Genomic DNA, 26,952 nt, shown 5'->3' on the forward strand with positions numbered 1-26,952 from the left:
ATGGCGGCCGACGGGGACTGGCAGGATTTCGACGGGTTCCGGGGGGCGCCGCGGAGCGCCCCGGGCCGGGACGAGGGTCCCGCGGGCGCCGAGGCGGGGGCCGGGCCGGGCGGGGGCGGCGGCGGCGGCGGCGCGGGCTTCCGGGCGCTGAGCTGCAGCCTGGAGGAGAAGCTGAGCCGCTGCTTCCGCCCCGCCGGGCCGGGCGCCGAGACCCCGCGCGCCGCCCCGGGGCCCATCACGGAGCGCGGCCTGCTGCGGGGGGACGAGTGAGTGGGGGGCGGCGGGGCGGGGCGAGGGGACGGGGGCGGGGCCTGCTGCAGGGGCGGGTGCGCGATCGGGGCCGGGGGCGTGCGGGGGGCGGTGCGTGCACGGGGCCGGGGGCGTGCGGGGGTCGGGGGCTCGCTCGGGGGCCGGTGCGTGCGGGGGCAGGTGCGTCCACCCCCGCGCCCCACCGGGGGGCCCCGCCCCGCCCCAGACCCTGGACGCGGGGTCTGAGCGCTCCTCTCCGGCCCCCGGGACCCCCGCCCTGGACCTCCCCCGCCCCCCGTCCGCCTGGAAGACCACCCAGGCGCGCTGCACGCGGGATGCGGCTCCTCCCGCCGGCCAGCCGGGCGCAGCTCTCGGCGCATCCTCCCTCCGCGCTCCTCGGGAGCACGGGTCCAGCAGCTCGGGCGGGCGCGGGGCTGCCCGGAGGGCCCCTGGGTGGTCAGGCAGCGGCCGGCGTGTCGGGGTGACGCGAGCCCTCGCGGACATGCGCAGCAGACAGACGTGCTAGGAGGGACCAGGGCACCCGCGGCCCCCACCCCGCGGGGCCAGCGGGAGTCCGGCCGGCCCCCCCCCCTGGCTGGAGCGGAGAGCAGGTGGACAGCGCCCACCTGGGCAGCCGGGGCGTTGGGAAGGGCAGGGCCCCCCGCAGTGGCTGCAGAGCTGCTTTGGGGCTGGCCACTGCTGTCATCGTCCTCCTGTCCCGTTGACACCTTTCCCCCACCCCCCCCCCCCTTTTTTTTTGAGCCACACCTGGCCGTGCTCAGGGTTTACTCCTCTTTCTGTGCTCAGGAATTACTCCTGGTGGGCTTGAGGGAACCGAAAGTGGTGTCTGGGATCAAACCCGGGTCCGACGTGGGCCGAGGACATGCCTTACCTGCTGTCCTAGCTCTTCTCTTGCACCGCCTGAGTGTAGAATTATTAAAATTTTTTTTTTTTAAATTGCGGGCCACACATGCCCATGGCCGGGGAGGGGCCTGGCTAGGCCACCCTGCCCTGCTCCAGGCTCTCTCTCCAGTCCTGGTTTCAGTTTCTGTTGGCTCTGGGGCCCGCCTGGCTCTAGCTGGCCTCTTGGGCGCCACTTGGGCTGTGAAGCCTACAGCCCTTTGCCCTGCAGGCTGTCCTACTGCCCAGGGTCCCGGCAGGGTACCCACGAGGAGGCAGCTCCCCTGGAGGGCCCTAGCAGCTGGCCCTCCCGCTGGCCTCCCATGCCCTCCCACGCCCAGTGCCCTTGGCTTTCTGGAGAGCTCCAGGCTCGTCTCCAGGGCAGTGGCCGGCTCCCGGCTCCCTTCCTGGCATGAGAGTGTCCCCTCCGCAGCGAGTTCCACTCCCGGGCCTGTGCAGTCCCCAGCCAGGAGAGGCGCCCTGGGCCCCGGGGGTGCGACTCGGTGCTTTGGGCCCGGGTGGCCCCACAGCTGGGGGATCCTGGAGGCGCTGGTGGAACCCCGAACAGCAGCCAGGGAGCCTGGCGTTTGCTTCAAACCCGCATCCTGGTCTTGCTCTTGTTCCTCATAGCTCGCACCCTGCTTGGTTCTCTGACAGTGATTCACGTCCCTCCAGCCCCTAAGTAGCTTACGTGCCATTTAAATCCCCATTAAATCTCATCTCTTTTTTTTATATCACAGATTTTATTAATTTTGTTGTTGATTTTTGGGGGCCGCTGAAGCACTGTGACAGGAGCCCCAGGGCCCCTCGCGGTGGTTCTCAGCTCCTGCGAGGCTCCGGGGAGGTGCTGTTTGCTCCTGCCCTGCCCGGGGCATCCGGGCCACCCTCAGGCAGCACCCAGCGGTCCTGGGGACCTTGTGCCGGGGCCGGCCGCATCTCTCCCTGGGTCCTCTCAGTGTCCGATCACGCTGACCTACCTACCGACCGGTTCCTTTGGTGCCGACACCTGAGTCTGGGACGGAGCTGGGCTGGGGTTCCCCCTGCCGTGTTTGCCTTTTCGTGACTTGCCCCCTTCACAGTAGGGCCTGTAGGACCCGCCAGGGCTGGTGGGTGTGTCAGCCTGCTCCAGGCCTCACTCTGCATGAGGGCGGCTGATCCCTCTGTGGCCCCGGGGCTCCAGCCTGTCGCCTTGGTCTTACCACGTGTCCTTTCCTCTCTGCCCCCTGCCTCCCCGGGTGCTGGCCAGGAGTCGGGGGATCTAAGCGGCCTGCTTTTTTCCTCGGACTAGTTTGCATCGCAAATGGGGCACATCCCAAATCAGGCCTGGAAGTCTGGTCTCACACTGCCCCGAATTCTCTCTCCCGCGAGCTTCCCCGGCCTCCCCATGGAGTGAGTGCAGGACGCCGTGTCTCTGGGGCTACGAGAACCCAGGGCTGGGGTTATCTGAGATCTGGGCTGGGACTGTCACTGGTCACTACCCCGTGACTCTGCCCCCCAGCCATGCACTCATCTCCCTGGTGGCCTGGGCAGTGCCGGCGCGGGGAAGACCCCGGGAGAGCCCCCACCCCTACCTCCCTCAGATTTTCTCCCCCTTTGCTGTCCTTCCTTCCATCTTAGCCCGTGGGGCCTTTTTTGAGAAACCCAGAGCACTGCCTGTCTGCTTTGGTATTCGGCACCCAGGTACCAGCTCAGCAGAGGTGCGTGGAGGGCTGGGGCCGTAGCACAGTGGGGAGGGCACTTGCCTTGCATGTGGTAAACCCAGGCTTGATTCCCGGCCCCTCACCTCCATAAGGTCCCCCAGGCCCTGTCAGCAGTGGTCCCTGAGCTCAGAGCAAGGAGTAAGCCCTGAGCACTGCTGGGTGTGGCTGAACACTCAACCCAACCCAGCCATACCCTACCCAACCCAACTCAACCCGACCCCGACCCAACCTGACCCAGCCCGACCCTACTTGACCCAACCCAACCCGACCCAACCCGACTTGACACGACCTAACCCAACCTGACTTGGCCCTACCCAACCCGACCCGATCCAACCCAACTCCACCCAGTCTGACCCTACCCAACGCAACCTGACCCAACCCAGCGTGACCCAACCCAACCCTACCCAACCCAACATACCCTACCCGACTCAACCCAACCCGACCTGACTCAACCCAACCCGACCCAACCCAACCCAACCCGACCTGACACAACCCTACCTGACCCAACCCAGCCTGACGCAACCCGACCCTACCTGACCCAACCTAACCCTACCCAACCCAACCCTACCCAACCCAACCCGACCCAACCCGACCTGACCCAACCTGACCTGACCCGACCCAACCTGATCTGACCCAACGCAACTCCACCCAACCTGACCCTACCCAACCCAACTGACCCAACCCAACCTGACCTGACCCTACCCAACCCAACCCTACTCGATGCGACCCGACCCAACCCGACCCTACCTGACCCAACCCGACCCGACCTGACCCAACCCCACCTGACCCAACGCAACCCTACCTGACCCAACCCAACCCTACCCAACCCCACCTGACCCAACCCAACCCTACCTGACCCAACCCAACCCGACCCAACCCAACCCTACCCAACCCAACCTGACCCAACCCAACCCAACCCAAGCAAACCCGACCCAAACCTACCCAACCCAACCCGACTCCATGCGACCCGACCCAACCCGACCCAACCCCACCTGACCCAACCCGACCCTACCTGACCCAACCCAACCTGACCCAACCCTACCCAACCCAACCCGACCCAACCCAACCCAAGCAAACCCAACCCAAACCTACCCAACCCAACCCAAGCAAACCCGACCCAACCCTACCCAACCCAACCCGACTCCATGCGACCCGACCCAACCTGACCCAACCCCACCTGACCCAACCCGACCCTACCTGACCCAACCCAACCTGACCCAACCCAGCCCTACCCAACCCAACCCAACCCGACCCAACCCAACCTGAACAACCCGACTCGACACGACCCAATCCAACCCGACCTGACCTGACCCAACCTGACCCAACCTGACCCGACCAAACCCAACCTGACCCGACCCAACCCAACTCGACCCAACCTGACCCTAACCAACCCAACCTGACTCAACCCAACCTGACCCAACCCAACCCAACCCTACCCAATCCAACCCGACTCCATGTGAACCGACCCAGCCTGACCCGACCCAACCCAACCCAACTCGACCCAACCCGACCCAACCCTACCCGATCCAACCCTACCTGACCCAACCCGACCCAGCCCGACCTGGGGAGCTCTGGGCATACTGAGTCCAAGCTGCTTTCTCCTCCGCAGGATCTGGAATGCACTGACGGATAACTTCGGGAACGCCATGCCTGTGGACTGGAAGTCCTCACACACCAGGACCCTGCACCTGCTCACTCTGAACCTCTCCGAAAAAGGGGTGAGTCGGGGAGAGCGCAGAGATGAGCCACCCGCAACATCTGCCCTCGCCCCTGAGCCCCTCCCCCAGTGCCCACAGCACTGCCTTCCCTGAGCGGTTCTGTTGTGTCAGGACCCACGACCAGGGCACGCTGGGACAGCACAGCAGCCAGCGGTAGTGGGGATGCCCGGGGCATCCGACTGCCCGGGGACCCCTGGAAAGCCGAGGTCACTCCTGTCTGGAGCCCAGAGGGGAAAGCGGGGTGTGCCTGGGGCTCTGTCCCTCGCTCAGGGGGTGGAAGAAGGTTCTAGCTGGTGGCAGCTGACACGACAGAACCGCTCAGGGAAGGCAGGAAGTTGGCTCTTCCTTTCACTGCTGTCCAAGGTGACACATGTCTTGGTTGGGTGGGGCCTCTTTGGGGCCGTTCCAGAACCTTCTGTGGGCAGCCCTGTGTCCAGCCGTGGCAGGCAGCTGCTGGGTGGGAGTGAGTGACGGGGCCCGAGGCGTCCAGGGCAGGTTTGGGAGGCGGACAGGGATTCCAGCCCAGCCGGTGCCGGCCCCGGGGAGCAAGGGCCTCTGGGCTCCTGGTTCAGTGCTCATGGGCACTGGGCCGCTTGGCTCCCAGGCGCCTGGTGTGAATCTGCATCTGTGGCAAAAGCTTGCCCACCCATGTCCCTCCTCGGCCTCTTCCTCCTCCCACAGGGAGCTTCCCCTCTGGGCTGGGCTTAGTCGGAGGCACCTTTTGTGTTTTCAGGAGGGGAAATGGGATGGTCAGGTCGAGTCTCCCTGGGGGGTCGCCAGTAGCATCCCCGAACTGTGGACGTGGGTCACGGCATGGCGTCTGGGCGTTGGGGCAGCTGGCATGGGGTTGGCTGCTCACTGCCCCTGCACGCCCCGCCGATGCCCTCGTCTCAGCTCCTGCAGGCTGGGAAGCTGGGCTCTCTCTGTGGACCCGTGGGATGGAGGCTTTGGGGAGGGGAGCGACGGGCGGGACACGGAGCCCCTCCTTCACAGCCCTGCTGCTGGGGTCAGCCCCGGCCTCCCCCTGTTCCTGCAGCGGACCCCTGCCCTGCTCCCTGTTTTCAGTCTTGGCTGGAGCGTGAGCTGCCACGGCCTCCGGACAAAGGGCAGTTTTCTGGGGAAGGAATCTCTGGGCCGGGTCCCCCTCCCTGCGCCCGCCCCCAGGTCAGAACGCGCAGGCCGCCCAGAGGGGGCTTTCACCCCCCACCTCCAACCTTGAACCCAGCGCTTTTGCTTCCTCGGAGCCGTCAGGCTGTTTCTGCCAGTGGCTACTGGGGGGTTCCGGGGACAGGGGGAGGTGGAGGTGGGTGGGGGGGGTGTGTGCCCGCAGGGGCCGTAGGCATGCAGATGCCCCCCAGCTCTGGTGCCTCCCCTGGCTTCTGGGCACACCCGCTCTCTGCCCGCTCCTCTGCCTGTCCCGGGTGCCCCTGCCCCGGATGGACGCGGCGTGGCCTGACTCTCACCTGCGCCCGGCCCTCCGCTGTGCCCCTTGGGCTGTGGACGGCCGTCCTGGTTGGACGGCGGCCCGTGGTGGGTGGTGCTTGTGATGGCGCTGCCCCGCGTGTCCAGCCTCCCACGGAGTGTGGCATCGTCGGGCGTGAGGGACCCCGGCCCGTGGTCCCAAGCCCCCGGATGTGGCCAGTGCAGGGAGCTCAGCCCAGGCGGTGTGGCGGCCGGTGCCGGCCTCTGGCGAGTGTGTCCCGGGGTGGCCTCACCCGAAGGGGCCTGGGCGCGCAGGCGGTCACCCCCGGGCCAGTGCAGGGGACCAGCATTCCAGCTCAGGTCGGGTGCGGAGGTGGGGGTCTGGGAGAGAGGGGCGTGCACAGCGCAGCCCCCGCCTGGGGCCCCCTCCCGCCAGCACTTGTTCCCAGGGGGTTTCCACCTCGCGCCCCTGAGCCCAGTTGCTGCCCCGTCAGCCCGCCTCCCCGTCCTGAGTCCTGACCACTCAGCTTCCCCACCGTCTGCCCAGCACTGAGCAGGGGCCCCCGTCTGGGCCGGGGGGCTGGAGTCTGGCCGAGTGTCCCCCCGGGGCTGCTCTGACGCTGCCCACACCTGCAGCTGGGTGACCGCCTGCTCCTGGAGGCGGCGGACGACGAGGAACTGCGGGAGCAGCTGGACATGCACTCCATCATCGTGTCCTGCGTGAACGAGGAGCCGCTCTTCACGGCCGACCAGGCAAGGGCCGGGGGTCTGCTCGCGGGGGCCGCGGGGGGAGGGGCGTCGCCGGCATTATTCCTGTGATTTTGCAGGTGTCCTTTTCTTCTGTTGAGTGGCTATGTGAAATTCTCTTTTTTTTCTGCAGTTAAAGGGGGATTTGGCTGCCCCCGGGGGCCATGTCTTGTTTTAAGTGGCACTTTCTGGTGCTCACCCCCGATTCAGTGCCCGGCGTGCCACATGCCCCTCCTGCTGTGCTCAGGGCTCCGTGTGTCGGACCTGGGTTGGCCTGGTGTGACCTTTGGTGTTTGGGCCACACCCAGTGGTGCTCAGGGCTCATCCTGGTGCGGTTCAGGGGAGCGGGTGGGGTGCCCGCGTGAGCCGGCGTCGGCCAGGTGCTGGCTACAGACGCAGCCTTTGCACTGCTGCACCTTCTCGTTCCGATGCCGAGTTGACGGTGTGACTCTAGGTCGAGCCCTGAGCTCCAGGAGAGCTGCAGGGACCAGCCCCGCCTGGGGACGGCTCTGACCTGGCCGCCCACAGCCCCCGGGCGCTGCTAGAGAGACCCTCCCCGTCCCCCATCAAAAGGACGAAAAGTCGAATCAGCTGGAGCTGGCCCGGCCCGGGCGTCCGGTTTCCTGTCTCTGGACTGGTTCCGGCCGGTCCGTGGTACTGCCCTGTGTGGTGTCGCTGGCCCGGGGACTGCCCCGTGCTGCCGCGTCGCCGTGGCCGGTTCAAGCACACAGTACGCCTGGCCTCTGACCCGGTGTTCCTGCCGCCGCCCGCCCCCGCCCTGGCCCCGCTGCCTCACGTGGGTCGGGGGCGTCTCCCCTCCTGCCCTGCCCGGTGCGGGGCCTGACCGTGCTCTGTGTCTTCCGGAAGGTCATCGAGGAAATCGAAGAGATGATGCAGGAGTCCCCCGACCTGGAGGACGACGAGGCCCCCGCGCAGCCCGACCGGCTGTCCACGCTCTCCCGGGAGATCCAGACGCTGCAGCCGGCCGGCGACGGCTACGAAGCACGTAAGGGAGGCCCAGCCCTGCCCGGCGCCCGGGGCCTGGGGCTGTCTCCAGGCCAGCGTCCCCGGCCAGTGTCGGGGCTGGGGTGTGGCATGAGATGGAGTCTGCATGCAGTGTGTGTTGTGGTGCTGTGTGCTGTGTGCGGTGTGTATGGTGTGATGTGTGTGGTGTGTGTCGTTTGTGTGGTGTGGGTGGAGTGTGTGTATGGTGAGTGTGTGGTGTATCTGTGTGTTCAGGGTGTGTGGGGTGTACGTGTGAGTATGTGGTGTGTGGTGTGTGTGTGTATGGTGTCTGTGTGCAGTGTGTGTGCCTGTGGGTGTGGGACGTGTGTGTGGGTTGTGTTTGTGTATGTGGTGTGTATGTGGTGCGTGTTGTGTGTGAGTGTATGGATGTGTGGTGTGGGGTGTGTTTGTGTGTATCTGTTGTGTGCGGTGCGCGTGTGTGTGGGGTGTGTTTGTACGTGTGTGGGGTGTGTATGTTGTGTGTGAGTGTATGGTGTGTGGTGTGGGGTGTGTTTGTGTGTGTGTGGTGTGTGTGGTGCATGTGAAGGGGTTTGTTTGTGCATGTGTGTGTGGGGGTGTGTGTGGGGTGTGTGGGGTGTGTACTGTGTGTGTTGTGTGTGTGCGGTGCACGTGTATGGGGGTGTTTGTGTGTGTGTAGGGGGCGTGTGGGGTGGCGTGCGTATGTGTCCCCCTGCACGGGCGCCTCCTCTGTCCGCTGGCCCCAGGAACAGGCCGGCGTGGCGTGGCTCTGTGTGTCGGATCGGCTCTCCTGCCCCGGGCACCTGTCCTTCCTGCTGGGTGCGGGTGGCCTCGCTGTGTCCCTCTCCCGCGGGGGACGGCCTCACGCCCCGCCACCAAGTGTCCCCGGGAGTGCCCCCCAGTCCCTTCGGTGCCAGCAGCCGTCCCCGGGGCGGGGGGGTCTCCTCTCAGCGGCCCCCCGGCCTCACGCCTCGCGCCCCCTCTGCCCTGCCCTGCCCTGCCCTGCCCTGTGCCGCGCAGGGGTGAGGCGGCTCCCGGCCTCGGAGCTCACGGAGCTGCTGGAGCAGATCGAGAACGCCATCAAGGAGTTCTCGGAGGAGCTGGTGCAGCAGCTGGCCCTGCGCGACGAGCTGGAGTTCGAGAAGGAGGTGAAGAACAGCTTCATCTCCGTGCTCATCGCCGTGCAGAACCGGCAGAAGGAGCACCGGGAGACCGCCAAGAAGAAGAAGAAGCTCAAGAACGGCGGCGCGCAGAACGGGAGGCACGAGCGGGGCCACGCGCCGGGCACCGTGAGTCAGATGGGCAGCGCCCGGCAGGCCCAGCGCGGCACGGCACAGCCCGTCCCGGGGCGGGTGGGGCCCCCCAGCCTGGGCAGAGCCCCGGGTGCGGCCCCTCGCCCCCTGCCTGGGAGCACAGCCGCGGGCCCCTGCAGGGAGCCGTGCTCTCTCGGCAGCGGGTTCGGGTTTCTGGAGGGTTCTGGAAGGCGGGAGAAGGGCTCGGGAGGAGGAGCGAGTCTTCGGAGGAGCGTGGACGCCCCAGCTGTGGCTGCGTGCACGGGCTCGGGTCCGTTTCTCTCTCTTTGGCTTCTCTCTTCTGAGCTGCGCTGTGAGCAGCGGCGTGGGTGGTGCGTGTTGAGGGCGCCGAGCCCGGGAGCTCCCCTGGTTTGCCGTCGCGTGGCTTCGAGGGGCGTTGGGCAGCCGTGGGCCACCAGCAGTGCGGCCTGTGGTGTACAGAGCCGGGTCACGGCAGGGGAAAGCGGCTTGAGAGCGCGTTGGCTGCGTTGTCAGGGCTCGCCGGTGGCGCCCCTCTTTTGCCGTGAGACGCTGTCACAGACGCGGTCAGGGAGTGTTTCCCTGCCGAGCCTCCGGCCACCGCCTTTCCCTTTGGTCCTCGGAGACCCTCCCGATTGCCGCCTGACCCCGAAGGCACGTGCTTGCCTCCGAGCGGCGGCCACTGCTGCTTCGAGTTGGCTCTTCTGGGTCTGCACCAGGAGATGCCCTGCCCTTGCCGGGCGCAGAGACGGGCCTCGTGACGAGGGTGGGGACGGAGCGTGCCGCTCCAGGGCGAGCCTTCGCACACATGCTGGGTCTCACCGGGCCGCCCACTCCTCGGCGTTTGCTCGGTCAGCATCCACCTGAGCTTAGGACCTGGCCTGGAAACTGACTTTGGCAGCGTCCTCAGACGCGTGTTTCCGGCTCGCCCACTGGCCGGATGGTCCTGGAGCCCCCCGAGGGCCAGCTCTGGAGACGAAGGAGCCCACACCACCGTCTCGAACGCTCGGGGCTGGAGAGTTCGCTTGACGCTAGCAGGACAGGGGCCAGAGCGATAGCACAGCGGGGAGGGCGCTTGCTTTGCACACGACCAACCCGGGTTCAATCCCCAGCGCCTCATTTGGTCCCTCGGGCCCCACCCGAGGGACCCCTGAGCACAGGGTGAGGAGTAAACCCTGAGTAACCCATTGTTGGCGCCCCTAACCCTCCCTGCCCCAAACTAAAAAGCAAAAAAACAAAACAAAACAAAGCTCATTGCTGCTTGGTGGGTAACGTACTATTTCATCTAGCAGATCTCCCTGACAGTCCCCCTAGTACCAGCCGCTGCCCAGCGCCCGGAGGGGACAGGCCAGACCCCCCCATGTTGCTTCTGGGCAGGAGTGGGCCAGGGAGAAGGAAGTGACAGGCCACGTGCGCTCAAGGGCCCCCCTGTGGCTGTGGAGTCCCCCCGCGACACGTGGGCCGCTGGGCACCTCCCAGGCTCACCCGGCAGTCAGTGCTCGTGCGGGTTTGACCCTCGCTGGAGCTTCTGTGTCTGGGGTGGGCGGCCTGTTGCCCCTGGGGGAGTCGCGCCCACTGTCCCCGATGCTCATGTCTCGGGGAGGGGTCACGTCCAGGCCTTGCCTTCCTCAGCTCCGTCACGCCTTTTTTTGTGCTCATTTCTCTTTTTTCTCTGTGGAGTTATGCTGGCCACCGAGATTCAGCACTGCCGTCCGTGGGAGGGCTGCGTGCAGGCCGACCCCGCGCCCGAGTGTGCGTCTCCCTGCACCACGGCCAGCCTCCGTCTCGCAGCCCACCCCAGCCTCGGCCCTGGCCTGCTGCTCCCTGCAGACCAGCTCTGTTGCCTTTGGGGTCTCTGCTCCCTTCCTGGGGTTTTCTGCGTTCCACCCCGGGAGAGATTACACTCGGTCCTCTCCTGGCTGACATCACCGAGTGCGTGACCCTCCTGTCCCCTGCACGCAGGAGCAGATCGGACTCTTCCGGCTGTGTCTTACCGCGTGCTCATGGGAACGGGGGTCCCTGGGGTTAGCTCTGTGATGTTTGGCTTGCCGTGCTGCCGTGGGTGCGTGTGGGTGTGTATGCTCTGTCCGGGGCCCGGTTTGTGTCTCTGTCACATAAGCCCTGAGTGACGCTGCCCCGCTGGCCGTCCACCCTCAGCCCCGTGTCACACCACCCAGGCCCTGCTTTCACTCCCAGCTAGCTAGGGGCCGGCCATCCCTCTGCCTGCGTGATCCTAGCACACAGGTCATGTCCGTGTGGCACATGGCAACTCCAGGCCTCCAGGGACAGAGCTGAATAGCTGAGGCAGCGGCTCTGGCCTGCTGGCTGACCCTGGACACAGCCGGATACACCCCTGCTTGAGTCTAAACAGTAGGTGAAGGGAAAGGTGTGAAGGCCACGAGTGGGCCCTCAGAGGCAGTGGCCACTCTGTGGTCTCTAAGATCGACGGTGAAATGCTGCCTGCCAGTGCATGGTGTTTCTTCCCGTAGGGCCCCCTCCAGGGCTCCTAGACCCCCCAGGGGGAGGTACCCCTGCCGGTGCCTGCACAGAGCACTTTTTTTTTAAAGTTAAAGATTATTAACGTTTATTAATCTGGGCCCTGCCTTGTGTAAACTCACACGAAGGGGGTGGGGGTCACGGCACTCAGAGCGGCGGTGGCTCTATCTCTCCCGCCACCCGCGTTCGGTAGTCTCACCCTTCTCCCACCCCGGAGAGGTCGATGGCGATGGTCAGGCGGAGGAAGGAACGAGGGCCAGGCTGGTAGGTATTAGTCGTAGTTTATTCTGATTCTCTCCTCATCTGTCTCTGCTCCCTCTCTCCTTCTCTCTCTGCCCCCCATTCTTCCTCCCCCAGCTACTTCATTCTCCTTCTCCATCCCCCTTCATCCTCCTCTCTCTTCTGATCCTCTCTGAACATCCAGCCCACTCCTTAAATCCTCTCTCCATGTGGAATTGGGGAAACAATTACACATAGGTGCAGTCACAATCAGTAGGGGTAGAAATCTTAGCCTCAGGGAAGACCGCTCCTAGGACAGATCCTTCCTCAGCAGGAGGACCCACCCTAGAGCATAATCCCATGGGCGTGCCTCTCCTCTCCTTGTCCGACAAGCATATAAGAATATAATATAAATTATAGAATTGCTCTCCTAGGGCCATCTCGATCTCAGACTACGGTGCTCAGGCCAGATCGTCTTTCCCACCCCTAGCAGGATCCTAGTCTCGTCGTTACCTTTGGATCATGACAGCATTTGTCTATGATCAAACTCTTAACTTATAGTTAAGAATCGTGGCACTTTGGCCTGGCCCATTTCACTGCCAGGGTAGCTCACCGCTTGCCCTGGGTCCATTCAGTCCCTCGTCGGGACCCTGCTTTTGGGGTGTTAGGGACTAAGGGCGACTGAGGCTTAAGTCAAGAAAGCAGATGCCTGGGAGTGAATAATATTCAAGGCCAATCAAATCCTAAGTTACAAAGCATAATGTTAACGGTCTTCCTGTATCTATACAAAAAGGATATTACTCTAAGGTAAACTGTTCATAAGGCATAAGGAGAGGAGAAAGGCAATATTTCACTCATACATATAAAATCATAGATTTCTGGGAAACTGATCTTACAAATTAACAAAGTCTGATTAAGGGGAAAGCTAATTATCTGGGTGGGAAGGAGAGCATAGGGAAGACTGTTTACATATAAACACAATGGAAGTAGAAGTGCTTCAGGAGCACTGTGATGGGTGTAACCAGATTAATGGGTGTAACCAGATAAATCTAAGCTTCTTGTGGAAGGACAAAGCAATGTTACCCAACACTGCCTTATAGTTTATATACCAAATTATGTAGTACTATATATTCTGTATAGAGTTTTCTATATGTTCACTCGTCTTCATGACATGTTTTGAACCGTTTGAGATCAAAATGTGAACTTGCCACTTTCCTTCTATTCTGGCTTCATGTTACCACTCATACTTACCTATCTCTGTTCTCTATCTTAGTCTACCTTCATTCTGTTCTCTTTCCATAATAACCTGTTCTTGGTTTAGGGATATGAGAGCCTCCCTTTACCAGTAGAGAGTTGATTGCATATCTACTTTGAAATATCTATTTTGAAACCTCTTGTTTTTTTTTCAAAAGGAGATTGTTGTGGAAGAAGTTCTTTGCCCCAGATGCTAATTCTAACTTGAGAATTGGGAGACTTGCTTTTAAAGTTTTGGCTCTGTCCAGATGTTTGTTGATTTGGGAGTCACGCGTGGAACACTTTCTGCCGTTACCCGCCTGTGCGGTGTACATGAGATCCCAGCAGCTAATGAAGAACAGCAGTGGGGTAGACCAGTTGTCTCCAGACTGGGCAGCGGAGGAAAGAAGTATGTTGGTAGCACCCTTGCTTATAGCTGACGCAGTGATGAGAGGCAGCTGGGGGGGAGGAGGGAAGGGCTTGGTTCACCCCCCTTCAGGTCGAGGAGCTTGAGAGGTTACAGAGCTGCCCCTTCCATGAGCCTGAGGATAAGTGATGGCACATTTTCACAGCCCCTTGTTACTTCCCTCTGTCTTTCTTCCCTGCAAAGAACAGCCCTGAAAGTTAGTTAGCATTACGGCCAGAAAATGGAGGTCATTAGGGGGAGGAGAGAAACGGTTGAATAATTCACACCTATGAATTATGAGACATGCTGAATAAGAAACTTATTTCCCAGTAGTGTAGCTTTTAAGAGAGTGTTGCGGAGAGAAACAGGCCAGCCGCGGCTTCCGGATCGTCATCACGTTCTGCTCGTGCCCTGGCGGTTATAATTTGATGTCTGGCTGGGGAGGGTGAACCTCCAGCACCCAGCGTCCACGTGGTCAGACCCTGAAGTCTGGGAGGTGTTTGTTGATTGTTACCAGGACAAAAGTTCATGCAAAAGCCAGGCAGGTCAGGAAATTCTACTCTTGCTGCATATTTAGAATTTCTGTAAACATCTTGAAAGAATTTGTAAATTGTCACCATGATCTTATTTTGGCTTTTGTGACCCTGACCACGTTTGAAACAATGAACATTGGTATTACATAAGAACTTGAAAGAATCTTCAAATGAAACATTATTTGACCCTATTATTTGTGGTTGTTGGCTTTTAATTTTTTTTTTTTTTTGGTCACACCCGGGGTGCTCAGGACTTAATCCTGGCTCTCTGCTCAGGGATCATTTCTGGTAGACCTTGGGGGGTGACCCTCTGGGACGCTAGGGATGGAACCTGGGTTGGCCACGTGTAAGGCAGGTGCCCTTTTTGCTGTACCTTGGCCCTATCTACGTAATCATTTGAAAATAGTTTTCACATTTCTATTATAAAAATGAACTTCTAGGATAGTAGTTTATTATTCAGGGCCCTGTAGCACTGTAGCACTGTCCTCCCATTGTTCATCGAGTTGCTCGAGCGGGCCCAGTAACATCTCCATTGTGAGATTTGTTGTTACTGTGTTTGGCATATTGAATACGTCACGGGTGGCTTGCCAGGCTTTGCCGTGCGGGCGAGATACTCTCGGTAGCTTGCCGGGCTCTCTGAGAGGGGTGGAGGGTTGGCCAGGCTGGCCGCGTGCAAGGCAAATGCCCTACCGCTGTGCTATATTTATCTATTTTGGCATAATTAATATTTTTTGATATACTGAGGGCTGAATTTTGCAAAGATTATTTTGGTAAATTTATAACTGCTTTGTGGTTCAGATGGAAATAATTTGATTTGATTATGGAGCATCAGGAAAGCAAAATCAATTTCGACATATTCCGTAATATTTTAATAACTATTTGAATAGCTGTATTTGGTGATACTTTTCATTTAATGATGGCTTTCAGTTTGTTTTTCTTGTGTTTTAAGAATGTTAATATATTGAAATTTATGAAAATTAAAATTGCTACTTAGAGATTTCATATTTGAAAATCACATCATGAAGCTATTAGTGTATTTAACATGATGTGATTTGCAAGAAAAATGTTAGCAGTTCACTTTCTTTTTGGGCCTCTTGAGTGAGTGTAGAGAAAATCTGTGGAATACACCTAGAGCTGGGCTCTCCGCCCTCTTCGCCTTCCTTCTCTGCCTCTGGGCTCTGCACTGCACCTGCCCTGGGGTCGCCAGCCGGCCTCCAGCCTGGTGCAGTTGTGGTGCGGCCCCGCCCACGTCGGGGACCACGCCCACCCGCAAGCCACGCCCACGGAGGAGGCCACGCCCACGCCTGCAGCCCCACTCCAGCCTGGCCCTGCGAGCGGGACCTTGGACTTGGGGCGGGGCCAGTTTGGTGGCCACAACAGTGACAGTACGTCACCCTCCCGCCCGCCCGGAGAGGGCTCCTTCTGCACTTTTGCCCTGGTGGCCCCTGGAGAGGGCAGGGGCTGCCCCAGCACCTCTGAACCCCTCCTCCCTCCTCCCCCTTCCCCTCGCATTTCCACCAGCTGGGGGCTTGGCCGGGTCGTGTCTCCTCTCCCCAAACCCACCAGGTCCCTGGCACCGGGTTCAGGGACTGCGCAGTGCTTCCCTCCTGCCCTCGTCCCCCTGTGCCCCCGTGAACCCGCCCAGCCTCACACCCTAGTGGCCCATTTCTGCTCCCCAGGGTGGCGTTTATGCAGACGCGGATGCCCAGCCTGAGCCGAGCTGTTTGAAGTGTGTCTTGGCTTCCCAGGGGGTTCTTCTGGGGGCCCGTACTGGGCGCTTGCAGACTGGTCCTGGGGGTGCTTTGTGGGGTGCCTGACCGCTCTGTTCCCTGTCTCCCCCGGCCCTGCTCTCTCCCGGCCGATCAGACCCGAGGCGTGGCCGGCTGGATGATTTTCTTCCTTTCCCGTTGCCCACCCGCCTGGGTTCTCTGCGCGCTCCTCCCAAACGCTGCGAGTGATCTTGGGATCTCCCACATCGCCTCGCTGCAGCTCAGATCGTTGACGCCCTTGTGCAGTGTCCACACGTCCGTCCTTGGTCCTCTCCGGCTCCCAGACCTCTGGACTCTGCCCCCACCTGGCAGGGACGGGGCACACTCGGGGCAGGGAGGTGGGACTTCCCGGGCAGTGCTCAGAGGCCTGCAGGGTCCCTCCGGGGGTGTCTGCGAGAGCCGGGAGACGGAGACGCGGTGCCCCGTGGGGGTGGGGGGGTAACCGTGGCCACTGGCCGTGCTTAGTGGAGACGCCGCGCACCCGGGCCCTCCCTGCACCCTCCCTCTCCTTGCCGGGGACAGTTTTGCTGCAAGACCCTGGGCGTAGAGGTGCGGGGAAGTCGGTCTGCAGCACGGAGGCTGACACACGCAGGGGCCGGGCCCAGGAGGTGGCGATCGGGTGAGGCTGTGGTGGTGGGCCCGTGGTGGGGCCCAGGTTCTCTCCCCAGCGCCAGGAGTGCTCCCGAGCACAGAGCCGGGAGGAAGCCCCGAACCCAGCCTTTCCCCGTTCTTGCTCGAGTTCGTCTGCAGTTCCACGGGACGGGACGTGTGAATGAGCCCTCGCAAACGGTCCTGTACCACAGCCGGTTGGGGGCGGGGGGGGGGGCGCAGGCCCTGGCCTCTCACTGGGAAGGCCACGGCTTTCTGTCCGAGCTGACCCCTGGCACCTTCTCGCTCTGCGTCCCTGCGCACGCCCAGGTCTGGGCTCCCCGCGATGGCCGTCAGCCCGGGGCCCTGGGCGCTGGAGGGAGAAGGCCGCAGGGGCTCAGATGGCCAGGGGTACGAGGGAGACCCAGTGACCCTGGGGACACGTGCGGGGACCCCTCGGACTGGCAGCCGCCTCTGTGGCAGAGCAGGGAGCACTCTGGATGTCTCAGGTCGGGGGGTCTCTGCGAGCCCCTCGGGAGCTGGGGGAGGGAGGCTTGTGCTTGAACCTGGAGCTCCGGAAGAGGAGCCCTGTGAAGCCTGTGACCTGCCGAGGGCAGCGTTGAGGGACCAAGTCTCAGCCCTGGGCTGTGCTCTGTCCTGCCGCGGCCCAGCTCTGCATTTCGTCGTCTTCGTCTTCTCCGTCTCCTCCTCCTTCGTCATCTTCAACATTTCTTCCTCCTCCTCCTCCTCTTTTTTCTTTTTCTCCTCTTTCTTCCTTCCCTCCTTCTTCCTTCTTCCTTTTTGCTTTTGGGGTCACACCTGGCTCTCTCCTGACTCTGTGCTCAGGATGACTCCTGGCAGTGCTTGGGGGCCCAGTGTGGGGTGCAGGGATCACACTCGGGGTTGGCCAAGAAGTACAAAGTCTGCCCCCCCTTTTCTAGGCTGCGATTCCCAGACATCTCCCGAGGCTCGAGGTTTTCTTCACTAATTTTAGCTTTAACGTGTCTTGGATGATGGCGTTAGGGCAGAGAACATGATGTGTTTTTTCTTCTTCTGTTTGTTGCTTTTAAAAACAGCATCTAGTATAATTTTTTCCTTTTTTTAAAAAAAAAGTTGTGGGCAACTTGTATGGTAACACATGAAAGAATATGCAAAAATCTTGTTATTTGTAGATTTTTATCTTTATTTTCTGGCATCAGGGCCACACTCAGTGGTGCTCAGGGTTTACTCCCGGCTCTGAGGCTCAGGGATCACTCCTGGTGGTGCTCAGGGGACCATGTGGTGCCGGGAATTGAACCTTGATCAGACAAGTTCCCACCCACTGTACTATCTCCTTAATTTCTAGGTTTTTCTTTTAAAACAAATTTTATTTTTAAAATTTTATTTTAGGGGGCTGGAGAGATAGCACAGTGGGTAGGGCGTTTGCCTTGCACGCAGGGCCAGCCCGGGTTCGATTCCCAGCATCCCATATGGTCCCCTGAGCACCGCTAGGAGTGATTCCTGAGTGCAGAGCCAGGAGTAACCCCTGTGCATTGCCAAGTGTGACCCAAAAAGCAAAAAAAAAATTTTATTTTATTTTTTATTTATTGAATCACTGTGGGAAAAGTTACAAAGCTTTCAGGTTTAAGTCTCGGTCATGCAATCATCAAACACATTTCCCTTCACCAGTACTTATTTTTCACCACCAAGAACCCCAATATACCCCCCCTCCCAACCCTCCCAACCCTACCAATGCCTGTGAGGCAGATGAATTCTAGTTAACACTCTGTCTACTTTGGTTAGATTCATTTAAAACAAATTTTAAAACCCCAAATATCTTTTTTTTAAAAAAAAGTCATGTTGGCTTTTACTGTATTAGATAAAACGAAAGGAATCTAACTCATTCAAAAAACACATTTATAAGTGCTTGTTAAAAAGTGTAGTTTTTCAAAGTGACGTGTCACGAATTTAGTAAGAAAACTAACATCAGCTTGTGTTTTTGCTCCCCTCCCCCCCAGCTGTGCTCAGGACTTACTCCTGTGTCTGTGCTCAGGGATCGCTCCTGGCAGGGTGTGGGGGGCCGCGTGCAGTGCCGGGGACCGAGCCTGGGTTGGCCGCGTGCCAGGCAAGAGCCCCTCCTGCTGTGTTTTCACTCTGGCCCCATTTTGCGCTTTTGCCAAAAGAAAAGTGAGCCGTGAGGGCCCCCACACCCCCATTTGCACTAATAAGGCTCCGCCCACAGAAGAGGGTTGAGTGTCTGTCTTCATTTTTTTTTTTTGGGTTATACCCAGCAATGCTCAGGAATGACTCCCAGCGGTGCTTGGGGGGCACCCTATGGGATGCTGGGAATCGAACCTGGGTCGGCTGCGTGCAAGGCAAACGCCCTCCCCGCTGTGCTATCGCTCCATTCCCCCCCCCCCATGCCCTTTCACTGTAAGTCACGTGAAAGGCAAGAGGCCCCAGGTCCCAGGTTTCGGGGGCTGTGCACCTGAGCCCCCGTGAGGGCTCCAGGCTCTTGGGTGGGTGGGCCCGGGGTGTCCCTGGGGACACCGGGGAGGCAGGGGGCTCAGCTCCTGCTCCCAGGGTCTCCTTTGCTGCCCCCCCACCCCCGCCTGGTGCCCCGACGACCTTGCAGGGCGAGGCCCGTGAGTCAGGTGGCTTCCTTTGGGGGGGCTTTCTTCCTGGTTAGTCACGCCGCAGGCATCTGCCCAGGGCTCTGACTCAGCCGCCTGGGCCCGTGGCAGGGCAAGATAAGGAGTCCAGGAAGAGCTGGCCCTGTCAGGACGGGGCGTTCTCGGAAGCCTCGCAGGCGCCTGGACACAGAAGCCAGAAGCGCGGCCACGGTCTCTGCAGGCATTTTGGGGGGCCCCGGGCTCTCCTCCTGCAAGCCCCTGTGCCTCTCACCCCCCCTTCCGGCACCGAGGTGGCGCCCGGTGGGCAGAAGAGGGTGTGGGCCGCAGTCCCCGTTCGGTGCCCAGACGGAAAGGAGGGTTTGCACGCGTGGCGTTGCCCCTTCCTGCTCTGGGTCAGCTGCAGGTGGACTGCAGCCAAACGCTCCTGGAGGACGGCCGAGTCCCGGCATGAGGCCGACACGCAAACAGCTTCAGGCTCACGGGAGACGCCGGGTCCCTCGGTTCCCGGGCCTCTGGGCACTAACGCACCTCTTGCCTTTTTTTCCCCCCTTTTGGGTCACACCCAGCGATGCACAGGGGTTCCTCCTGGCTCTGCATTCAGGAGTTACTCCTGGTGGTGCTCAGGGGACCGTATGGGATGCTGGGGATCGAACCCGGGTCAGCCGCGTGCAAGGCAAATGCCCTCCCCACTGTGCCATCGCTCCAGCCCCACGCACCTTTTGCTTTTGCTGCGAAAGGGAGGAACTCGAGGTGGGGCCCTTGGACGCGCCGAGAGCCCAGCGTCTAACCGCGCATTTCACTAACGGTCTCTGAACTTTTTCCTCTGTCCTCCTCCGCCGCCTCCAGCGCTTCAGCATGGACGGGATCTCAAATGTCTTTCAGCACGGCTTCCGCCACACCTTTGGGAACGCGGGTGCAGACAAACAGGTGCTTGGTTCTCCTCTCCGTTCTCTGCCGCTCTGTCCTCTGGAGGGGCTGCCTCGCACACGAGTGCTCTCGGCCTGCTCGGGGGGAAAAAAGCCTTTTCGAGGGAGACCCCCAGCGAACCCTGCCCGCCCCCTCCCCCCAACCCCTTCCGCACGCTCACCTGGGACTAACTGTGTGATGTGAGGAGTCGCACGCAGAGGGCGCAGAGCTGTAGATGTCACCGAGCTGGACCAGGCCCAGTTCTAAAGGGCGCAGAGGCCAGCTCGCGTGCGGGCTGAGAGGGGCGTTGGTAGCGTCAGAGGAAAGTTCTGGGTCTGTGGTGTCTCAGAGGGCCCCCGACCTGCTCAGGGTGCCACGGTCCCCGCGGTCGAGGCGGGGATGCGTGGCATGAACGCTCGGCTGGACCGGGGAGAAGCTGCAGGACAGGGAGAGCCGGGTCCCCACCAGCGTTTCTCTGTAGTGGTCCCGGAAGTGCCACCAGCCCGGGAGACGCGTGGGCAGACAGATCTCGGGTGCCCAGTGCGGCTTTTCACATTTTGCAAGTTTCCTCCCCCCAGAACTCTCACGCCAACTCCGGCCGCCTGTGTGTGAAGGTGTTTCTGGCTGTTTCTGGGCTTGGCATGTGCATCCCCCGCAGCCTGAGGGGTCTGTCGGGCCGTGAAGGTGCAGCCGTGGCCCTCAAGGACCCTGGTCTGGCCCTTGGCGGAGGGCTGGCGGGCCGAGGGCTTCCGGGGCTCCTCGTTGGGGAAGCCCTAGCATGGCCGGCTTGTCTCCCACTTACTGGAACTTTCTCTCGAGAGGCGATTGGCCACCCGCCTGGCCCTTTCTGTACGAGTTGCGGTAAAAATGCAGCAGGAAGAAAGTGCAGGGCTCAAGAAGGAACCAGTCATTCTTTTTTCTGTATTTTTTTTTTTGGCCACACCTGGCAGTGCTAAGGGCTCCTCCTGGCTCTGAGCTCAGGGGCCGCTCCTGGCGGGCTCTGGCGACCGTCTGTGGTGGTGGGTCAACCGTGTACAGAACCAGAACCAGCGTCCCACCTGCTGTACTGTCCTGCCGACCCAGGAAAAAAAGGCCTTTAAGAAAGTTCGATTGCAGCTCAAGCCACCTGGTTACAGTAACTGTTGGTGTTGGTGGTTTTAAAGGGGCAGGTCGATCCCTGCGTCCCACCATCGCTGAGGCCCCCAGACCCTCCGCCTCTGGCCCTGTGTCGCTTCTGCTTGCTGCTGCTTTTGGCTGCGTTTCTAGACTGTGGCTCCAGCTATTGGTCAACTGTATCTTGTGGGTCTTTTTTGGGGGGGGGGGGGGGCAGGCCCAGCTGTGCTCAGGACTCAGTTCTGGTCTTGCCAGGGATTGAACCCGGGTCCGTTGCATGCGAAGCAGGTGCGTTCCCCACTGTCCCAGCCTGTATTTCGAATTTTGATGAGGAGTGGCACAAACCCCCTCTCGGAATTTCTCAGAACTGAACGGAGCTGAGCTTTAGGGCTAACGAAGGGACTGGGCTGGGTGAAGAGCCTTCAGGTGGAGGCTCCGTCAAGGAGCAAAGGCGGGTGCAGGCCCCGGCAGCAGGCCCCGGGGGAGAGGTGAGGCTCAGGGGGCTCTGGACAGTCCCGGCCCAAGGACGCATTCAGGGGCAGGGCTGGCGGAAGTGACTCCAGGGCTCGGAGGCCAGAGGTTGAGGTCCGGGTTTTCTTACACCAGGTCCGTCTACTGCCCGTCATCTCTAACACCTTTAAGAACCGTGGCTGCTTCCCCGGGAGCGCCAGGAACACCGGTGGTGGCGAATGCGCCTCTAGCGGGACTGGGTCACGCCTGCCAGGCCCGGGGGAGGGGGGTGCTTGAAAGGTGCCCAGTTCAGCTGCTGACCAGGACGTTCTGAAGTAATAGACTCATCTGGGGGGCGGTCCCCGTGGGCAGCACACACAGTCCCGTCTCTTCAGTTCCCTCAGCTCCCACCACCGTTCCACCAACGTCCCGAGAAGCAGCTGGTGAGCTGGGGCGAGGGGCGGACGGAAAGGACAGGTGCTGCTCGGGGTCTGAGGGGAGACGGCCGCAGCGCGCCCGCCTTGCTGTGTGAGAGCCTGGGTGGGCTTGATCCCCGGCACCACACACGCACACGCACAGACCCCTGCGCACATGGGCACGAGCGCACACACACACACGCGTGTAGACATGTACACATGCACACACTTGTGTAGACACACGTGCACGCACACAGGTGTACATGGAGCGCACACACGAAGACACGCACACACGGGCACGTACATGTGCACACGGACACATGCCCGCACACGTGCGTGTAGACACATGCACACATGCACACACACATGCACACATGTGCACACACAAGTGCACACGCACACACATACACACACTAAGAAGCGCACACACACATGGACACACGTACATGTGCACACACGCACATGCGTACACATGCATGCACACACATGCACATGCATGTGCACGCAAGCACACGTGTGCGCACACACACACACACACACACACAGCTCCAGAAGGATGTTGGGATTGACAGATGAGCCTCAGGCAGACGAGTGGGTGTGAGGGGCTCACATTTCATGGCATAAGCGACCCGGCAGCAGCGTGACTGTGGCAGAGTTTTGTCCAGAAGGTCGTGAAGATCTGAGTGACGCGTCCTTTCCCCCTTTCCTTCGACAGTACCTGACGACAGTCATTCCTTACGAGAGGAAGAACGGGCCGCCGTCCGTGGAGGACCTGCAGATACTGACCAAAAGTGAGCAGGCGGCCTTACCTGTTTCCCGTGTCTCGACAGACGGTGGCTGGCTCAGTTGGGGGCTTGTGGCTGTTTCCTCCTGTCATCTTGGGAGAGTAGATGGACCCCGTTATTTATGTTCTTAAGAGGGAACCGTAGATGGCTCAGCAGAAGGCTGAATCCAGCGTCAGCCCGACCTTTCTGGTCTCCTGTGACCTTTGGAGAAATTTGTCAGCTCACCTTTGGGGGCGAAAATGCAGCTTGATTCCCCGCCTGTTGGGTGTGCGAGAGCAGTCCTAGCAGGACAGGTTGCTTTGTGGGGTCCCGTGGAGTGACCCTGGGGAGATTTAGGGGACATGTGGCCTCAGTCACTCCTCTTCCTTCCGCAAGTAGAGCCCCGGGGGTCTCTCTGGGCGGAGCAGAGCGCGGACTCCCCTTGTGCATTCTTGTCTCGTGGGGTCCGGGGCTGTCGCAGGCACGGCTCCATGTGCCAGTTTTCAGGTTCTTCCTTTTTGTAGAAGGAGAAGCCAGAGCCGTGCCACTGCCGGTCTGAACTAAGGGAGCTCTGATCTCCAGAAAAGCGTCAGCTTCCCCGCGGGGGTCGGGGGACGGGGTAGGGTTGCACCCAGGAATGCCCTGTGGGGCTTTGACTCCTGGCTGGCCTTGGGGAGTGATTTTTCTGTAGACTCAGAAAAAAAATGGAGGGCTGGAGAGATGGCAGAGGGTGTGAGTCAGGGAAGTGCCGCAGGTAGCTGGAACAATCTGACCAAATCCCAACTGTCATGCCCCAGGGTCTCGAGCGGCTCTTGTTCTGTTGTCTAACTGCACTTGGCACGAATCAGCTGTCACGGGGACCGGGGACCGGCAGGTCACGGGGGTGGGAACGAAGCAGGAGCCGGATGTGACTGTGAATTTTTCTCGTGGCAGTTCTCCGTGCCATGAAGGAGGACAGTGAGAAGGTGCCCAGCCTGCTGACGGATTACATTCTGAAAGGTGAGTCGGGGGTGGTCCTGCGGGCCGTGGGAGGGGAACAGTGATGGGCGAAGATGTGGACCAGGAAGCAGCTTCTTCCCCACACAGTGCACTGAGGTCAGACGAGCCACACCCGGCAGTGCTCACCAGGGAGGTGCTGTGTACGAGGCTTGTCACCCGTGTCCTCCGAGCCAGCACCTAGACCCCCAGAGTCCCACCTCTGTCCGCAGTCCTGGGCCAGAAACGACTCCCACAGCTGTCAGCCCGGTCACGGGTGGGGGACAGTCTCGGCAGAGGCGCCGTTACCGCATGTGGCTGATACTCTCTGTCCCCGCACCCCCGAGGTTCCCCTGAGCCCACCAGGAGTGATCCCTGAGCACAGAGCCAGGAGTAAGCCCAGAGCACCGCCGGGTGGGCCCCTGTATGTCCCCCAGAAACCCACAAGGGAGACAGGGAGCTCGTCTCCCATGCCCCCAGCAGGGTGGTCTTGCTCCCTGCCGCCTTGGAGAGAACAGAGAAGGATGGAGGTCGAGGGGTGGGGACAGGGAGATCGGCTCCTGCGTCTTTAGTCTTTGGGCCACACCTCTGTCTCCTAGCCCAGGGGAACCATAGCTGCGTGCTCCCTGGGGAGCCGTGGGTGGCCGGGCAGGGGCTCAGGAGGAGTTTTGGGGGTGGGGGTGGGGGGCGGGGTGGGGAGGTTCAGTGCACTTTACCGACAGCACTTCATACACGGCTCCTTCTTGCGGAGCGGGAGCCGTGTCTTGAGCTCCCTCACGTTTTTCTCTTTGCGTTGTGCTAGCACTGGCATGAGAGCAGCGAGGTTCGAGGTTTGTTCCCACGCAGGCACGCAGAAAGCACCTGCCTGCCGCTTTAAGGGGGGGGAATGGGGCTGCGCGGGGCGGAGCCTATAGGGGGCGGGGCTACATTTGGGGCGGGGCCTAGAGAGGGCGGGGCGGAGCTGTGCTGGGGGCGGGGTTGCGCTGGCGGCAGTCGCGATGGGGCGGGGCCTCGCAGGGGGCAGGGCTTTGCTAAAAGGGGGGGTCACTGGGGGAGGAACCTCAGGGGGCGGGGTTGGAGGTGGGGCGGGGCCTTGTAGGGGGCAGGGCCAAGATGGGGTGGGGCTTTGCTGAGGGCGGGGTCTCTGGGGGCGGGGCCTCGCAGGGGGCAGGGCGAGGAACCTCGGGGGGCGGGGTTGGAGGTGGGGCGGGGCCTTGTAGGGGGCAGGGCCAAGATGGGGTGGGGCTTTGCTGAGGGCGGGGTCTCTGGGGGCGGGGCCTCGCAGGGGGCAGGGCGAGGAACCTCAGGGGGCGGGGTTGGAGGTGGGGCGGGGCCTTGTAGGGGGCAGGCCAAGATGGGGTGGGGCTTTGCTGAGGGCGGGGTCTCTGGGGGCGGGGCCTCACAGGGGGCAGGGCTAAGGTGGGGCTTTGCTGGGGGCGGGGCCGCTCGGGGGTGGAGCCGAGATGGGCGGGGCGCTGCCTAGCCGCCCTCTCATTGGCCGCTGGGAAGCCCGAGGGGCGGGCCAGGCTGAAGGCTTTTGGGTCAGGAGTGGGCGCCCCCGGGACTCCCCCTCGCCCTGCCCCCGAGGCTGCTGCACCCGCGTGGCCCCTCGTGGATGCCGGGTCTCTCTCCCGGGGGTAGGGACGAGGCTTCCCTGCGGGGTGAGGATGGGGGTCCCGGCCCCCGCTGACGCCCGTCTCCTCCCCGCAGTGCTGTGTCCCACCTAGGGGCCGCCCCGCGCCCCCCAGCGCCTCGCACCCGGCTCCTCCGTGACTCAGTATTAGCGGACCCCGCCCTGCCCTGCCCGCTCGGACTCCGCAGGGGGCTCCGCACCGCGACCTCCCCTCCCCCCCCGGACTCTGCAGAGTGGGGGGCCGCAGGAGCTCGCCCCACGCGTGCTCCGGGCCCCTGGAACTTTCCGGTTGGAAACGGGCCCGCAGCGGGGGTCCCGGGGTCGCTGCCGCTCGCAGTATTACCCGGTGGCATCGCCTACCCGGGCATCACGGCCGTCCCACGCCTCCAGTGACGTCAGAGCCCTGGGCCTCCAGTGACGTCAGAGCCCTGGGGGGCGGAGGGGCGCGGACCGCTCGCCCCCAGGGTCTGGCTGGGGGCGGGGTGCCGCCAAGGGTCTCCTGGCCCTCGCACGTGCGCAGAGGCGGGTGCGGGGACCCCCGGCCGCTCCCCGGGCTCGCTCCGTGCTCCCCCGCGCTCCTGGCACTGATTCCAGAACCGTCTCGGCACGGGGACGCCCCGCCCACGGCACGCGCGCTCACAATAAACGCATCGAAACGGTCTGCACGAGCCTTGCTTTCACGCGGGGACGTGCCCCCAGCCCCCGCAAGAAGGGACGGGGGCGGCCCCCAGGGTGGGGGCGGGCGGGGACGGGCCTGCCAGACCCCCAGGGCGGCCCCTCTGGCGGACAGTGCGGGGCCACAGCGTCAGCGGACCCCCGCGGCCCCTCCCGGCCAGCCCCGCGTTCACACGCACACGCCGAGTGCCGTAGATCTATTTTATTCTTCAGGAAATTATATTCGTTTTTCTTTGACAAGAGCACAACAGGAACCGAAGTAAAAGAGGAATAGATACAGCACTCAGGATAAATCATATCTTTGAAATAATAATAATAAAAAAATTTACACCTTGTCCTATGTCCTGTTAGTATTTTCATAACATGGCCATGATCGAAAAAACAAAACAAAAAAAAGCAAGCATTTACAATTTTTTGATAAAGACTTTTATGCCCGGAATGGATTCATTGTCAACAAAATAGTATACTACTCAGGTTGATGTAAATCTATTTCGGTAACATATCATTAACAAACTTATTTTGGAAATAGATAAAAATATTGCCCCTCGATAATAAATCTTTTTTTTTTCTCTCTGATGCAAACAGCTAGAACACCTTTTACTTTTTCTTTTTTTTGATATTCTAAGACAAAAATGGTTAATCTTCAGATTAATAAATTAGGTCATTATAATAATAAATTAATTTCTTTTTAAAGTCCAGCAACCTCTGTCCAAGTATTTACAACAATACTTGAAAGCTCCTTTACAAAAACAGAACACGTTTTCTTTTCACATTAAGCATCCTGGGTATGTGTCTTTCACAACAAGCATTTTTAAAGGAAAAAAAATCGATGCACAAATGGATCGTTAGTATAAAAGTGCTAAGAGCTGTTTGGAAAGTCGACACTCGAGTTTACAGTCAGTGACATTGGAGGCGAACGACAGAAGCTTCCAGCTTATCATGGACAATATTCCAGTAGTTGATTCAAACGACCGTTTGAAGGAAAGTAAAGAATCCGGGAGCTGACCGGGACCCAGAGGCTCGGCCGCCGGGGCCTCCGGCCAATGAGCGAAGCGGACACCAACCCAGCGCCAATCAGGAGGAGGATTTTCAGCGAGGAGGCGGAGCTTCTCCACAGCAGGCGGGCACGGCCTCACACTCACGCATGCGCACACACTCGCACCTTCCGCGTCA

At 60.9% G+C, this 26,952-nt stretch overlaps 2 protein-coding genes across 3 annotated transcripts in view; both read left to right on the forward strand.

Moving 5' to 3' along the window:
* The window catches only part of HEATR5B (HEAT repeat containing 5B), a 254,056-nt gene extending 253,988 nt beyond the window's left edge, over nucleotides 1-68 (forward strand). Inside the window, exon 37 of the mRNA XM_056127193.1 lies at nucleotides 57-68. The gene's annotated coding sequence lies outside the window, so the exon portion shown is untranslated. The remainder of the gene's footprint in view (nucleotides 1-56) is intronic.
* On the forward strand, nucleotides 1-25,729 carry FEZ2 (fasciculation and elongation protein zeta 2). 2 transcript variants are annotated; one of them, XM_056127174.1, is made up of 9 exons: nucleotides 1-266; nucleotides 4,459-4,567; nucleotides 6,626-6,742; nucleotides 7,604-7,742; nucleotides 8,741-9,009; nucleotides 19,694-19,774; nucleotides 22,448-22,523; nucleotides 23,430-23,495; nucleotides 25,182-25,727. In XM_056127174.1, exons 1-9 carry the CDS (start codon nucleotides 1-3, stop codon nucleotides 25,196-25,198), a joined length of 1,140 nt encoding a protein of 379 aa, XP_055983149.1. In that variant the 3' UTR covers nucleotides 25,199-25,727. The 2 variants fall into 2 exon arrangements, with proteins under 2 accessions (XP_055983149.1, XP_055983157.1); XM_056127182.1 differs by lacking the exon at nucleotides 19,694-19,774 and having other exon boundaries at nucleotides 25,182-25,729.
* The last annotated feature ends 1,223 nt before the right edge of the window (nucleotides 25,730-26,952 follow it).

The sequence above is a fragment of the Sorex fumeus genome, unplaced genomic scaffold, assembly GCF_029834395.1.
Source record: "Sorex fumeus unplaced genomic scaffold, SorFum_2.1 ptg000006l, whole genome shotgun sequence".
In the NCBI taxonomy this organism is placed as follows: domain Eukaryota; kingdom Metazoa; phylum Chordata; class Mammalia; order Eulipotyphla; family Soricidae; genus Sorex; species Sorex fumeus.